Here is a 14,345-nt window from a genome sequence, read left to right as displayed (position 1 = left end):
TCCACTGTCTCCGTCCCGTTTGTCTCCTCAACATCACCTGCCCTAGCTGTGATGGGCTATAACACAGGCTAGGATTCGGAGATGGGGGCAGGGGCAGGGTACCCCAGACACAACCGCCTGTGCCACTACCCGGGAGCCCAGGTCAGGGTTGTTGCTGGGCTGCCTTTTGACGGCGGTCCCTTCCTCGGTAGGGACCTGCCTGAGCCCTCAGACCTCTAGAGTGCATTGGTGGAGCTGGGGGCGTGTAACCCCCGACATAGGCACCAAGATGAGAGCTAAGCAGAGCCCTGGCACAGGGCTTGAGGAATCTCTCACTTTGCAGTGTTAACCACTCAGCTATTTCCTTCTATATATCCTTTACATAATCATATATTAGTTTATACAAATAAGGCTTGAAGAATCCCTTCATCTAATCCTCTCTATATAATCATATGATAGTTGATAGTATGAGCGCCTAAAGAATATCTCCCTACATATATACCTCTAATTATATCTTAGTTCATGATTGGAGGAATGTCTAGAGTGGACACAGTACAGAGCATGAATTAAGGAATACGCAGCTTATAATCGGAGGAATGCCCAGAGCAGACACAGTGCAGAGCATGGTTTAAGGGAAGACAGTTACACCAGGACAAGACTCCACGGCCCAGGCGGCAGCGTTCAGTGTCGTAAAGATACCCGCTGTGTGGCAGGCTTGGGGCGAGAGCCGCTCCTCCTGATAAAGGAGCTGTAGGACCCTGCTCCAGTTCTCGTGGAAGGCTGCCCTCAGACCGGCAGTCCACCCTGGGGACTGTGAACTTCATCAGCTCTTGCTACTGTGCTGCTCGAAAAGCATCTTCCCATAGAACCCACTGGAAGCTGCCAGAAGGTGGCGGTAACCTGACAGCTCTGTCACTGCCGTGTGACTTAAAGCATCCTCCTATAAATCTTCTTAAAAGTAGTTAGTTTGCCTACAGATAGAAGTATCGCACTCTGCACCCTCTTCACTGCGCACGGCCCACCTCCTGGCCTCTGTGACCTAATGGGGGTGGACCCCTTACTGCACACGGCCCCTGCCTTTGTGGGAACAGGCCCCTTGCTGTGCACTGTCCGCCTCCTGGCCTCGGTGACCTAATGGGGGTGGACCCCATGTTTCATTGCTCACGACCCTATCACTATCCTTAAAGATGACTTCACTCACCGCCCTGCCCCCTAACCTATACACAATAAACACTCACGCTTCTGGACGTTCGGGGCCTCGCCTGACTCCGCTCATAGGTGGCGTGGCCCCCGAGCCCAGCTGCGTTTTCTTTGTACTTCTGTGTCCTGTCTCTTCATTTCTCGGATCCTGCAACTCAGCACAGCATAAGGCTCACCCCACGACCCTGTGGGGCCCTCCGCCCTACACTGGGCAAAGGGTAGGCTTACGATGCCAGGGGCTCCCAGGGTGCTGTCCCAAGCGGGTCACAGATGAATGCCGATGCCGTCTCAGGCCTCCGAGCGTGGGCACATGCGGACGCCTGCCAGGGGAGCAGTCCCAGCCAGACCTCCCTCCTGCTTTTGAGGGCCTGGGCCTCCGGCTCCCTGTCAACACTGCCCTGCCCGCCCCCATCTTGTCCCGTTGTGGCTGACACCGTGCAAGGGATGCCGGGTTCCTCATGGGGTCATGGCACCACCTCGTAGGGGCAGCGCAACATGCAGCAGCCACGGGCTTTGAAGCCCCCCCATCCCATTTTGTTTGTTTTCCCGACGGAGTTTCACTCTCACCGCCCAGGCCGGAGGGCAATGCCGTGATCTCAGCTCACTGCAACCTCCGCCTCCCGGGTTCCAGTGATTCTCCTGCTTCAGCCTCCCGAGTAGCTGCGACTACAGGGCCCACCACCACACCCAGCTAAGTCTGTATTTTTAGTAGAGATGGGGTATCGCCATGTTGGCCAGGCTGGTTTCGGACGCCTGACCTCAAGGGACCCACTTGCCTCAGCGCCCTAGGATTACAGGCATGAGCCACTGTGCTCTGTGCCTGGCTTTTTTTTTGAGACAGTCTCCTCTGTTGCCCAGCCTGGAGTGCAGTGGCGCGATCTTGGCTCACCACAACCTTCACCTCCTGGGTTCAAGCGATTCTCCTGCCTCAGCCTCCAGGAGTAGCTGGCATTATAGGCACCCACCACCACATCCGGCTAATTTTTTGTATTTTAGTAGAGATGAGGTTTCTCCATGTTGGCCAGGCTGGTCACGAACTCCTGACCTCAGGTGGTCCACCCGCCTCGTCCTCCCAAAGCGCTGGGATGACAGGCACGAGCCACCACACCTGGCTTCTCCCGTCTTTCAATTCGGGGCCTCAGCGCAGTGGTGGGATCTCGGCTCACAGTAGCCTCGACCTCCCAGGCTCAAGTGATCCTCCCACCTGTAGCTGGGACTAGAGGCGTGCACCACCATGCATGGCTGCTTTCTTATGAGAGATGGGGTCTTACCACATTGCCCAGACTGGTCTCAAACCCCTGGGCTCATGTGATCCTCCTGCTGCAGCGTCCTAAAGTGCAGGGATCACAGGCGTAAGCCACAGCACCTGGCCACCTTTACTAATCCCAGCCCAAACCTGAAACCCAGCACAGCACGCATAGTTCATAAACTCAGTTTGAATGCAGTGGGTTGCACTAGGCAGGGCCTGTGAGCGCAGTGATGGGCGGTCTATGGGGTGGTCCCTCAGCTCCAACACTACAGGGTGATTGCCACACCCAGTCCTGGTCAGCCACAGGGAGAACAAGGAAAGGGGGGCTCCTGGACCCACATCTGTCTGGCTTCCCAGCTGTCGACATGAACGGCCAGTCTAGCCAGTGATCCAGGGACTGCCCTGGGCCCCACCCAGGGGTCAGCAGGGAACCCCCATGGCTCTGGGGCACCCCCTTCCTCCCCTCCCTGGAAGCCGCCACCAGGTTGCAGGTTGGTCCTGCCTGGCTCTAGGGATGCCAGGAATTGCAAAATGAGGGTCCCTTGAGCCCCCAGCCCTCCAAGGGCAGGGACAGCAGAGCGTCTCACCCAGGACACCCAGCGGAAGGCAGCTCTGGGGACGGAAGCCACGCTCCGCACGCGACTGTGAATGCCACCTGCAGACATTCAGCCACCTCAGCACGTAGACTGTGAGACCATCAGCCCAAAATGAAATCTCATACCTACTGTCCCCGTTCCCACCCTCAACCAATCTACTTTCTGACGTCCATTTTCTGGACATTTCACAAAAAATGGACTCACAGGGCACAGGCCTATAGAGACAGGTTTCTTTCACTCAGCCCTTCTTCCAGGTCCACCCGTATGACAGAACGTAAAGGAACTTCATCCCCAGCTGGCCACAGTGGTGTGTCCCCACAGTCTCGTCCACTGGGGAGGCGGAGGCGAGGCCGGTTCAAGGCTGCCGTGAGCGGTAACTGAATACTCACTGCACTCCAGCCACGGCAACACAGCAAGGCCACATTAAAAACAGCCTCATTCCTTTTTATAGCCAAATAATCCACCACATGGCTACATAAGCCTTACTAATAGATACCAGTATTTATCAGACGTACTGATTACCCATCGTATGAAAACAACTCATCCACCATAGTGAGCAGCTCTGCCACATGCACCAGGGTGCCATCTGTATGGAGCTGCGTGGTTTATTTCTCTGGCAAGTGAACACACACTGCGTATGTGGGGGGATCCTCGCCCACCCTCCGCTGCTCTTCCGGAGACTCTACCCGCCTGCTTTCCTCTGCCCCAAGCCCTGTCCTGGCAGAGAACGGGCACAGCAGGGAGGCTCTCCACGCTAAAGGCCTCGCATGCAGCTGAGGCATGATGAAGAGGCTTGTGGGCGGCTCACCGGGGGACAGGTCTGTGGGGCCCCTGGTGACAACCTACTTCACATCCCCAAGGCCACAACTGCCTTGACCTTCAATGCGGGGCTCAGTCAGATCTGGCTGACCAGAGGGGCTCAGCATGGTCCACTGGCTCTTCATCTACCTGCTGTGGCCTCAAGACGTCCCCCGCAAAACCCACCTGCTTCAGTCCTCACCTGCCAAGGGATGGCAGCAGGGGGGCATGTAGGAGGTCATCGGGTCACAGGGCAGAGCCTGGCCCCCACAAAAGAGGCTGACTCTCATCTCAGGCTTCCAGCCTCCCAAACTGAAACTGATTTCTTGTTTATAAGCCAGCAGGTTTACCGTCTTCGTACAGGACCCCAGATGGACTAAGACATCAAGGCAGGATCTTAAATTTTCTTTTTCTGAGACGTAGTCTTGCTCTGTGGCCAGGCTGGAGTGCCATGGCGTGATCTCGGCTCAGGGCAACCTCCGCCTCCCGGGTTCAAGCAATTCTGCCTCAGCCTCCCGAGCAGGTGGGATTATGGGCGCCCGCCACCATGCCCAGCTAACTTTTTGTATTTTAGTAACGACAGGGTTTCATCATGTTGGCTCAGGTGGTCTCCATCTCCTGACATGATCCATGCACCTCGGCCTCCAAAGTGCTTGGATTACAGGCTTGAGCCACCGCGCCCGGCCTTTAAATTTTTTTTTTTTTTTTGAGACGGAGTTTCGCTCTTGTTACCCAGGCTGGAGTGCTATGGCGCGATCTCGGCTCACCGCAACCTCTGCCTCCTGGGCTCAGGCAATTCTCCTGCCTCAGCCTCCTGAGTAGCTGGGATTACAGGCACGCGCCACCATGCCCAGCTAATTTTTAGTATTTTTAGTAGAGATGGGGTTTCACCATGTTGACCAGGATGGTCTCGATCTCTTGACCTCGTGATCCACCCGCCTCGGCCTCCCAAAGTGCTGGGATTACAGGCTTGAGCCACCGCGCCCGGCCTTAAATTTTCTTTAAAAAAGTACTAGTTGGCCAGGCACGGTGGCTCACGCCTGTAATCCCAGCACTCTGGAGGCCAAGGCAGGTGATCACCTGAGGTCAGGAGCTCGAGACAGCCTGGCCAACAAGGTGAAACCCCATCTCTACTAAAAATACAAACATGAGGCCGGGCACGATGGCAGGCCCCTGTAGTCTCAGCACTTTGGGAGGCCGAGCAGGAATATCACTGAGGTTAAGAGTTCAAGACCAGCCTGGCCAACATGGTGAAACCTGATCTCTACTAAAAATTAGAGAAAACTTAGCTGGGCCTGTAACCCCAGCTACTCGGGAGGCCAAGGCTGAGGCAACAGAGGAGGGCTCTGTCCCAAAAAGTAACGCTACAAAAATCAGCCGGGCATGGGGGCACATGCCTACAATCGCAGCTACTCCAGAGTCTGAACCTGGGAGGTGGAGGTTGCCGTGAGCCGAGATTGCGCCACTGCACTCCAGCCTGGTCGACAAGAGGGAAACTTCACCTCAAGAAAAAATTTCAAAAATAAAAATAAGTAAGTACTTGTCTGGAGATGTCCATCACCACGTTAGGGCGGACCCGACAGAGCCCTGCGGCCAGTGCTATGTGGCCGTCCTGAGGGATCCCGGCACGCTGGAGAAATGCAGCCTTCGGGGCAGGGCCGTGTCTGCGGCACCTCCTCCTTCCACTTTTGTCTGAACTCTCCTTATTAACAGTTTTGTTATTTATTTTTGAGATTAGTTTCGCTCTTGTTGCCCAGGCCGGAGTGCAATGGCGTGATCTCAGCTCACTGCAACCTCCGCCTCCCAGGTTCAAGCAATTCTCGTGTCTCAGCCTCCCAAGTAGCTGGGATGACAGGCGCCCACCACCACACCCGCCCTGCTGAATGGTTTTATAATCACAAGGGGCCTCCTGGCAGGTCGCTGGCACCAGGAGCCACCCGGGTGCTTGGGGATGCCTGTGGCCGAGAGGGGAAGGTGGGCTGGAAGAAGGCTCAAGCCGCACAACTGTGAGGAAGAGGGTCGAAGCCGCTCCTGCGCTGGGGCCAGCGGGCAGCCCGCTGGAGACACACGGCCCAGGCCAGGTGCCCAGCAGGCCGGACCACTGTCTGCTCTTGACAGCAGCTATACCCAAGGCCGCTCTGCGCAGGGCCACCGGGGACAGCACTTTCCTCTCAGTGAGAACCGTACGGTGTCATAGTCACGGCTAAGCAAGTCTCTCAATGCTCAGACAGGACGGGGCATCACCGAGGCGCTTACGCTTTAAACCACACGCCAGGAAGATTTCTCCAGCAGGAAAGTGCTGCCATTGCCCGTCAGTCTCGGGGCAGGAGGCTGCTGCTCCCAAAAACTTCACCTGTGGCCAGAGTGAGTTCTGAGCCAGCCCTTACCGGCTCCCTCCCCTCAAGGCCCCCACCCACGGCTAAAGGGGTGGTGGGTGGCGGACTGGCCACAACAGGGCCAGCCCCCACAGAGGGCCCCTAAGCTGACTCTGTCGGCAGCAATCGTACTTGGCAACCAGTCCTCCCTGGAACACCCGGCTTGGCATTCCCGAGGACCACCTGGCAGCTACCACAGCCTTCCGGGCATCTGGGGTCTTTTCTCTGCCTCCTACTAGAGAACATGCAGGGGGCTGGGGGGTTGGAGCCTCCGGGAGACTGACGCCCCCGCGGAGCTGATCCCAGGAGGCCTCCAACAGTCCCATTAAAGCCAGACTGGGCGCCATCCAGGCTCCTTGTTGGGAGGGACAAGGCGAAGTCCCTGGAGGCCCGAGACGGGGCTGCCTGCCTCTGGAGACACGTGGGCTGTCTCAGGGGGTGCATCTACCCAGCAGGTTCATTTCCTGCAGGACAGACGTGGGGTCAAGGCTTGGCACCCGCACCTGGAGCGGCTCTGCGGATGTGGCAGGAATGTGCCCACCCTGGTGCCCTCACCGGCTGCCACAGAGGAAGAGCAGGTTCTGCACGGCCGGGACAGTGGAGTTGGCATTCTGGCCTGTGACCAGGTGGCGGTCCAGCACGATGTGCACGGCGTCAGGCTCGCTTGCTGGGGAGGACCAAGGGCAGCAGCCTCAGGCCACGTCCACCCCACCCACCGAGAAGCCCGAGCTCAGGCAGGCCCCCCAGGGTTAGCAGGTCACCCTGTCTGGGTCGAAGTCAGTGTCATAGGGGTCTACAGAACCCAGGACCCAGCAGGCTCCTCCCCCACACGGAAGCAGGCAAGCCCCCCAGCCCCTCTTCTGTAAGCACTGAGGGTGCTCTCAGGGCTCACCACTGAAGCTGGCGCCAGAATCCTTCACAAAGTCCTCCACCACCAGCGGCAGGCGGGCGAAGCCGGGGGCCCTGACGAGCTCACACACGGAGGGCTGCGGGGAGCGGGTGGGGTTCCTGAGCCAGGCCCAGGCCCTGCGGCCCACTCCAGGGACAGGAAGGTCAAATCAGGGCAGAGAGCCTCACCCTACCAAGTGGGACTGGGGGTGTCACTGCTCGTGACAGGGACGGCTGCTGAGGCTGGAGACTGGGGAGACCACCAAGGCCAGCCGTCTTCCCACGGGCTGTCCCAGGGAGTGACAAGGCCACTACGGGAGGAGGGCCCAGCTCCCCAGCACTGGAGCACACAGGTGACAAGAATGCCAATGGCTTCGAGGGTGAGCCCTGTGGCGGGCAGACGGCTGGGCAGTCACCCTCCGGGCAGGCGTGACTCTAACCACTCATGTGAGGGGTCACACCCACCTGTAACCTGAGGCTGGGCTGGTGTTGCCCCTCGAGGACAGCACTGAGCACCCACTGAGGAGGGGCCCCCTGAGAGGGAAAGTGACAGCTGGGGGCCAGGCCCGTCTCACTTCCAGTGACACCCGCGTCTGCATAGCAGCCCCCTCTCCCTGCCCCAGGGCCTGTATGTCAGCTGATCCCACGGCCCAGCGCCCACAGAGCCCACGGAGCCCACAGAGCCCACTTCTTAGCTTCTGGGCCTCAGATGGGCACAGGCTGTCTCCAAGGACAGCCCCACTAGGCTCTCAGCCCCTCCGGACGCACGTGCAGGTCTGCCGCCCCTCCCTCCCCACGTCCCCTGGTGAGAGGGCCTGGGCTTCCAGCAGGCCCCAGGCCAAGACTAGGGGCGAGGGGTTCTGGAGTCTCCGTCCTCACCCCTGGCCGTCGGGGAGCACAGGGGGCCTCTGTCCTCCGGGCACTCACCCCTGTCAGGCTGTAGCCGTGGAACACCCAGGATCCGTCCTCGTTGGTGGCACAGCACAGAGCGGCGACACCGTGGCCGATGGCACAGATGGGCTCTGGAAGCAGCACGTGGCGTTCTGGGGCTCCGGCCGCCCGCCTCCCGATGCCACTGCTTGTGGCTCCCCCAGGCCTGTGCCGCCTGCCCGGCCCCCTCCTTCCAGGTCTGTTCGCCAAACCCAGGCCACTGCCTGGCAACCCCAGGGCACAGAGCCCAGCCGCCCCGCGCAGTGGCAGGCGCTGTGGGAACGGCCCCTCCCGGCTAGAGGATGCTCTGTGTGGGTGGGAGGTAAGCCTGGGGCAGTGCCTGGACCCTGCAGTGGGGTCACCCTGGCTCCACCTCAAAGGCTAAGGGTGTTCCCACGGCCGTGGTGGCCACAATCAATCACTGCCTGTCCAGGCCATGCTCGGGACAGTGGCCTGGCTCCTACCCACAAAGGGAGCTGTACAGCGTGCTGGCCTGCCCACCCGGCCAGCGGACACACTCAGCACAGCCAACACTGAGCCGGGGCAGCCCAGGTTGCCAGGGACTTCCTTCCCACACCCCTGCCGACCTCGAGCCCCAGGCCCAGCCCTGGATGCCAGGTTTTTCCGGAAGGAACCAGGCTGGTGTCCTGCCTTGCTCATGAGGGGCCCAGGAGGGCATGGCCACCCACCCTCGGGAGCCCACCCAGTCACCAGAAGAGGACAAGTGCGTGTCACTGCGTCCCACCCACAGCCACTGCAATGGCCACTGACCAGAGGCCCAGAAACCGCGACCTGGGCATCTTCCCACCTCTCCTGCTGGGGGGAGACCCATTTCTTGTGAGTTGTACATCCCACCCCTACCCTGGGCCCCAGGGTCACCTACTTCTCTCTGACCGGAAGTGCTGCAGGATACGGGCCAGGGAGCCACTGCTCGCCAGGTCGGTCAGGGCCCCAGGACAGCTGGGGATCAGGAGGGCGTGGTAGCGGGCACCTGGGGGAGACCACAGACCAGGCGGCCACATGTCAATAGAAGTGAGGCCCCTGCAGGACCAGGGCTCCACAGGGAGCAGCAGCCTGATGACTTCATCCCTTTTCCCCCATCAGCTACGGCTCCCAAGGACCCCCGCGATTCTCCCGTCTCCACACGCCTACCAGCTCTCCTCCCCCAGAACGCGGGTCTGGAGGCTGCTCTAAACGGTCCCAGTGCTGCAGGGGGCGGGCTGGGGAGTCACCGAGACCCAAAACGTATCTGGAACCCCTGACCCTCCAAGGTCCCGGGCACCCCACCCCAGGGAGCGGGTCGTGGGCCTACCGTCGGTGGACTCCAGCTTGGCGGGGCTGGCGTAGGCCTTGAGACGGAAGTCCTGCACCCAGCGTGCGTTGCTCTCGGTCACATCCACAAAGTCCATGGCTTTCCCCTGGAGGAGCAGAGCCCAGGGGCCGAGGGTCAGCACCCGGCTTCTCTCTGCCGGCTCAGAGGGAGCCTGAAAAGGCTGACAGGCAGCGACCACACGGCCTCCCCCACTGGTCTCCCAGGCTGCGGAGCCCGTCCCAAGAGCAGCCTCAGTGCTCTGTTTCCCAGCAAACACACCCACTGTTTACAAATAAACGCCTGCAGTGGCGAATACGGAACGCATCCTGGCCGTGACTTATCTACATCTGCTATCCCCAGGGCCCCCACAATCAGAGGGTGGAGACCTCCTCCCATGGAAACATCTGTGGGGTCCCTCGCACCAGGGCTGCGCCTTGGTCTCCCGCTCACACACGCGCAGAAGCACAGACCCGCAACGAAAAGGTCAGCCCGGTCACAGGTCAGAGCCCAGGAAGCGGGGACCCGGACTCAGGACGCCACCAGGGTTTGCTTACAGACCCTTCACCCCCCCGCCAACTACAGGGGCTCCCCACGCCTCCCAGGCAGCGACGGCACCCTCCTGACCATGCCCCAGAGAGGTGGGGACAGACCCCAAGTACCCAGCGGGGAAGGTGGCTGCACTTACCCCAGGGGTGGCCACCTGCAGGTTGAAGGCGGTGCTGGCCGTCGTGAAGCAGTGGAGGAAGGACTGGGCCGACACACCTGCAGCGGGTCCCAGTGAGCACAGGAGCCACGGGCCAGGCCACGGGCCAGGCCACGGGCCAGGCCACCACCGGGGGCCACCCAGACACCCTCAGGGCCTCGCATGACCCCAGACCTCACCTCAGGGGGCTACCCAGACACCCCCACGGCCTCGCATGACCCCAGACCTCACCTCAGGGGGCCATCCAGACACCAGGGTATCCAGAGTGGCCCCACAGCAGGGCATGGGCACTGCCCCCAACGCCAGGCCGAGATCCATCCCGCTCCACCCCCACGGTCTCGCCTGACCCTGGCAGCCCACTCCCCTACACCCAGGGCCCACTACTGGAAGCCCTGAGGCAGGGCTAGCCACCCACGCATGTCTAGGAGGAGGAAGCTGGGAAGGCATGAGTCAGAGGGGCACACCCAGGTCTGCCAGACCCAAAGGCCTGCATCCCCCATGGCAAGCTCTTCCCCAGCCTGGCACTGTCACCTCTAGCCCCCAGCCAGAAGCAGGGACAGGATGCAACCCACCTCAACTGTCCATGCCACTCCCAAAGCCCGGCCTTGTCCCGGTGCTAACAGAGCCACAAGAGGCCTTTCTGGGAGACAAACCAGGGTACGAGGGTCACAGAGTTCAGCTCATCCCTTCACTGACCCTCCGCCAGGGACTGAGGCCCAGGGTACCATGGAGTACACAGAAGTGTTCTGAACCCTCCTCACCCGCTCCAGGGATAAAACTCAGGGTCCTATTCCTCACAAGGGTTCTGGGATTCTACCCCTCTCCCCAGCTTTTCCCAGCCTCTTCCTGCCCCTCAAAGAACTTTTAAAAAAGAAATCCAGCCGGGCGCGGTGGCTCACGCCTGTAATCCCAGCAGTTTGGGAGGCTGAGGCAGGCGGATCACCTGAGGTCAGGAGTTCGAGAGCAGCCTGACCAACATGGTGAAACCCTGTCTTTTAAAAAAAAAATTAATTAATTAAAAAAAAAAAAAAATCCAGCTGGGCGTGGTGGCTCACACCTCTAATCCCAGCACTTTGGGAGACCGAGTCCGGCAGATCACGTGGTCAGGAGATGAGACCATCCTGGACAACATGGTAAAACCCCATCTCTTAAAAAAAAAGGGTAAAGGGCCGGGCGCGGTGGCTCAAGCCTGTAATCCCAGCACTTTGGGAGGCCGAGGCGGGTGGATCACGAGGTCAAGAGATCGAGACCATCCTGCTCAACATGGTGAAACCCCGTCTCTACTAAAAACACAAAACATTAGCTGGGCATGGTGGCGCGTGCCTGTAATCCCAGCTACTCAGGAGGCTGAGGCAGGAGAATCGCCTGAGCCCAGGAGGCGGAGGTTGCGGTGAGCCGAGATCGCGCCATTGCACTCCCGCCTGGGTAACAAGAGCGAAACTCCGTCTCAAAAAAATAAAATAAAATAAGAAAACACCGCACCACACCCAATCCAGAGGCTCTGTGGGCTGCTGTCCGACCAGGGGAAGGACACAGCCTGCCCACCCTGGCAGCCGGAAAGCACATATACGGTTATTCTAAAGTAGTATGAGCTGCATGTTTCTACGTTTCATTCTGGGCCCCCATCTTTCAACTTCATTTTAATCTTCATTCTTATATAAATTAAAACATATTCACTGTAAAGTGTCCATATGTGAAGGAAAAAAGAAACGCCCAGCAGACTGCCGCGTGCTCAGCTCCCCACCTCCTGCCCGCCTTTCTCTTCCTCCTGAAGTGCTGCCCCGGCGCCTGCTGGCCCCAAGACCCCCTGTCCTCAAGGCGCCTTCCCTGGGGCACAGCCAGTCTGGCCTGACCGCCCCCCACAACCCCTACCTGCTCTGGAAATGAGCCCCAACCCACAGCCCCAGAACTGAACCCCACCCAAGGCTCCTCCCACCTGCAGCTGGGGGCATCCCTAAGGACCCCCGGAGCTCAGCACACCCCCACATCCCCACTGCCCCGTCTCCCCTGCCCACACTCGGAGGGAGGCCCCCGGGTCCCAACCCGGCCCCACCTCTCCGTGGAGACCTCAGGCTGGTCACTTCCCTCCGTGAAGGGCTCAGAACAGGGCCAGGGACCCTCCCGCGCTGTCCCGAGACCCCGCAGGCTCAGCCGACGCCCCCGCCGCACCCCGGCCCGCGAGAGCCCCAGGCCTGCGTCGCCCGGATACCCTTGCCCCAAGGCGCGGGCCGAGGGCGCCTTCTCCAGGAGGGGCTCCGGGTCTCCTCAGGACCCGGCGGCTCAGAAACCAGGGTCCCCGCGGCCGCCCGACCTCAGAGCGGGGTCCACTCCCGCATGCCCCTCCCCACACCGGGGCTTCCCTCTCGGCGCGCCGCGGCCTCGGGAACACGCGGTGCTCCCTGCTGGAATCGTCGGGCCCGGGCCGCCTCGCCGCCTAGACAGGGCTCGGAGGAGCGGCGTGGCGCCGGGGACCCCCCGCCCGGGGCCCACCCCAACCCGCGACCCCACCCCGGGTCTACCCGCGTTCCTGTCCCCCCGACCCCGCCCCAACTCGCGTCCCGCCCCGAGCCGAATCCCGGCCCCCGCCCGGCGCCCTCAGCGGCCCGGACCTCCAGCCCCGGAGGATCCCGCCCCGGGCAGCGGCCTCTTCGGACACCGGCCCGGACCTCACCTTCGGCGGCGCCGCTGGCCACGAGCAGACAGGCGGGCCGGCTAGGGAGGCGCTCGGCCGCCATGGCGCGGGCTCGGCGCTGTTTCGGCGGTGCGTCTGCGCGTGCGTGCGAGCGCGCGGCGGCTGGGCGCGCCCGGGAGGACGCGGGTCACGTGCCGCGGCGGCCGGGGGCGGGGCTGGGGGGCGGGGGGGGCGGGGGGGGCGGGGGCGGCGCTGGGCGCCTGCGCGTTCGTCCCCGGCCGGGTGGGCTGTGCGCCCCTCCGCGCGCCTGGGCAGTTTCGGGTCGCGCCCGCTTTGGCCCCGGCGGTTGCTGCCTCCGATCATCGCGGGGCCGCTGGGTAGGGTCGCGAGGGTCCTACCCGGCCGGGGGCATCTGCCGCCCGCCTTGCCTGGCGCCTGAGCGGGGAAGGGCTCCCGGCCTGGGGTGGGGTGCGGGCGGCGTCGGGGCGCGAAGGTGTCGGCGAAGGCGAGCCTCCTCCTCCCGGATCCAAGCGATTCTCCTGCCCCAGCCTCCGGAGTGGCCGGGACTGCAGGTGCGCGCCACCACGCCCGGCTAATTCTGTAAGTTTAGAAGAGACGGGGTTTCTCCATGTTGGCCAGGCTGGTCTCGAACTCTCGACCTCAGGTAGGTGATCTGCCCGCCTCGGCCTCCCAAAGTGCTGGGATTACAGGCCTCAGCCACCGCGCCCGGCCTTCCTTATTTATTTATTTATTTATTTATTTATTTTGAGACAGGGTCTCTGGAGTGCGGTGGCGCGATCTCAGCTCACTGCGGCCTCTGCCTCCCGGGTTCAAGTGATCTTCCCCCCTCAGCGTCTTGAGCAACCGGGACCACAGGTGCACGTCACCACGCCCAGCTAATGTTTTTTGTATTTTCAGTAGAGATGGGGGTCTCACTCTGTTGCCCAGGCTGGTCTCGAACTCCTGACTTCAAGTATCTGCCTGCCTTGGCCTCCCAAAGTTCGAGGACTACAGGCATGAGCCACCGCGCGCGCCCAGCCTGAAGCAATTTTTCCTTAGAAAAAAACTCTGCTCCACCCAGGGAAACGGTCATGGTTGGGAACAGCCAAGGGAAGGACTTCTGGGGGTTCCACCCCCTGAAAACCACTGGTCTCTGGTTCCCCCAGCTCAGCCCGGAGGAGGACCCCTGACCGCTGCCAAACAGGCAGCGCACCCTGCCTCGCCTGACACAGAGCCCTCTTGCCACAGGGGAAGTGGGAGCTGGGCACGGGCAAGGCCGGGAGCTGGGCTGGGGAGTGGAGACCCAGCTGAGTGTGTCCAGTTTTAGGCGTGTGCGGCTGTCTGAAGCCTCGCGGGCCTGTGGCCACACCACAGGCTGGGCCTAGCTACCCGGAGAACTTTCTGGATCTGCAGAGGATCACATCCCCCGCAGGCGCACACTGTGCGCCTCACCCCCACCTGTGGCAAGAAAGTGACCCAGGTGCCAAGGCAAGAGACTGAAGGCACGAGCTGTCCTAGTATAATAAATAAACGGATGACTTGGTTTTAGCAATGATACCAAGTATAGTTCGAAGCAATCACATAATCAGTTATATGACCAATCCTGTTAAATCATTATTCTTTATTAATGTTTGCTTTACTATTACAGCATAGAATCATTTTAGTGTTATAGAAACAATCAGG

General features: G+C 60.9%; 1 protein-coding gene across 4 annotated transcripts; it reads right to left on the bottom strand.

Annotated features, from left to right (window-relative positions):
• Positions 1 to 6,082: 6,082 nt before the first annotated feature.
• GATD1 (glutamine amidotransferase class 1 domain containing 1) lies at positions 6,083 to 12,825 on the bottom strand. Of its 4 annotated transcripts, none has more exons than XM_039471175.2 (8): positions 12,702 to 12,825; positions 10,013 to 10,089; positions 9,328 to 9,433; positions 8,899 to 9,006; positions 8,013 to 8,107; positions 7,090 to 7,183; positions 6,753 to 6,864; positions 6,083 to 6,661 (listed from the first exon to the last, which is right to left on the bottom strand). In XM_039471175.2, exons 1-8 carry the CDS (start codon positions 12,763 to 12,765, stop codon positions 6,655 to 6,657), a joined length of 663 nt encoding a protein of 220 aa, XP_039327109.1. In that variant the 5' UTR covers positions 12,766 to 12,825; the 3' UTR covers positions 6,083 to 6,654. The 4 variants fall into 4 exon arrangements, with proteins under 4 accessions (XP_039327109.1, XP_039327110.1, XP_039327112.1 ...); XM_039471178.2 differs by having other exon boundaries at positions 6,089 to 6,175; XM_039471177.2 differs by having other exon boundaries at positions 6,106 to 6,175; positions 6,701 to 6,864; positions 12,702 to 12,824.
• Between the last annotated feature and the right edge of the window lie 1,520 nt (positions 12,826 to 14,345).

This window comes from Saimiri boliviensis, chromosome 6, assembly GCF_048565385.1.
Source record: "Saimiri boliviensis isolate mSaiBol1 chromosome 6, mSaiBol1.pri, whole genome shotgun sequence".
Taxonomy (NCBI): domain Eukaryota; kingdom Metazoa; phylum Chordata; class Mammalia; order Primates; family Cebidae; genus Saimiri; species Saimiri boliviensis.
The sequence above is the reverse complement of the archived record's forward strand: the minus strand, read 5'-3'. Positions and strand labels throughout refer to the sequence as shown.

What these genes read in the sequence shown, in the direction of transcription:
- GATD1 (XM_039471175.2), bottom strand. Translation starts at nt 12,765, where the DNA reads ATGGCGGCCGAGCGCCTCCCTAGCCGGCCCGCCTGTCTGCTCGTGGCC. An exon ending in TGCAGGTGGCCACCCCTGGG is followed by an intron (nt 9,434 to 10,012) that starts GTAAGTGCAGCC and finishes CTGCTCCTCCAG; the next exon opens with GGGAAAGCCATGGACTTTGT. An exon ending in ACGGCTACAGCCTGACAGGG is followed by an intron (nt 7,184 to 8,012) that starts GTGAGTGCCCGG and finishes CGCTCCCCGCAG; the next exon opens with CCCTCCGTGTGTGAGCTCGT.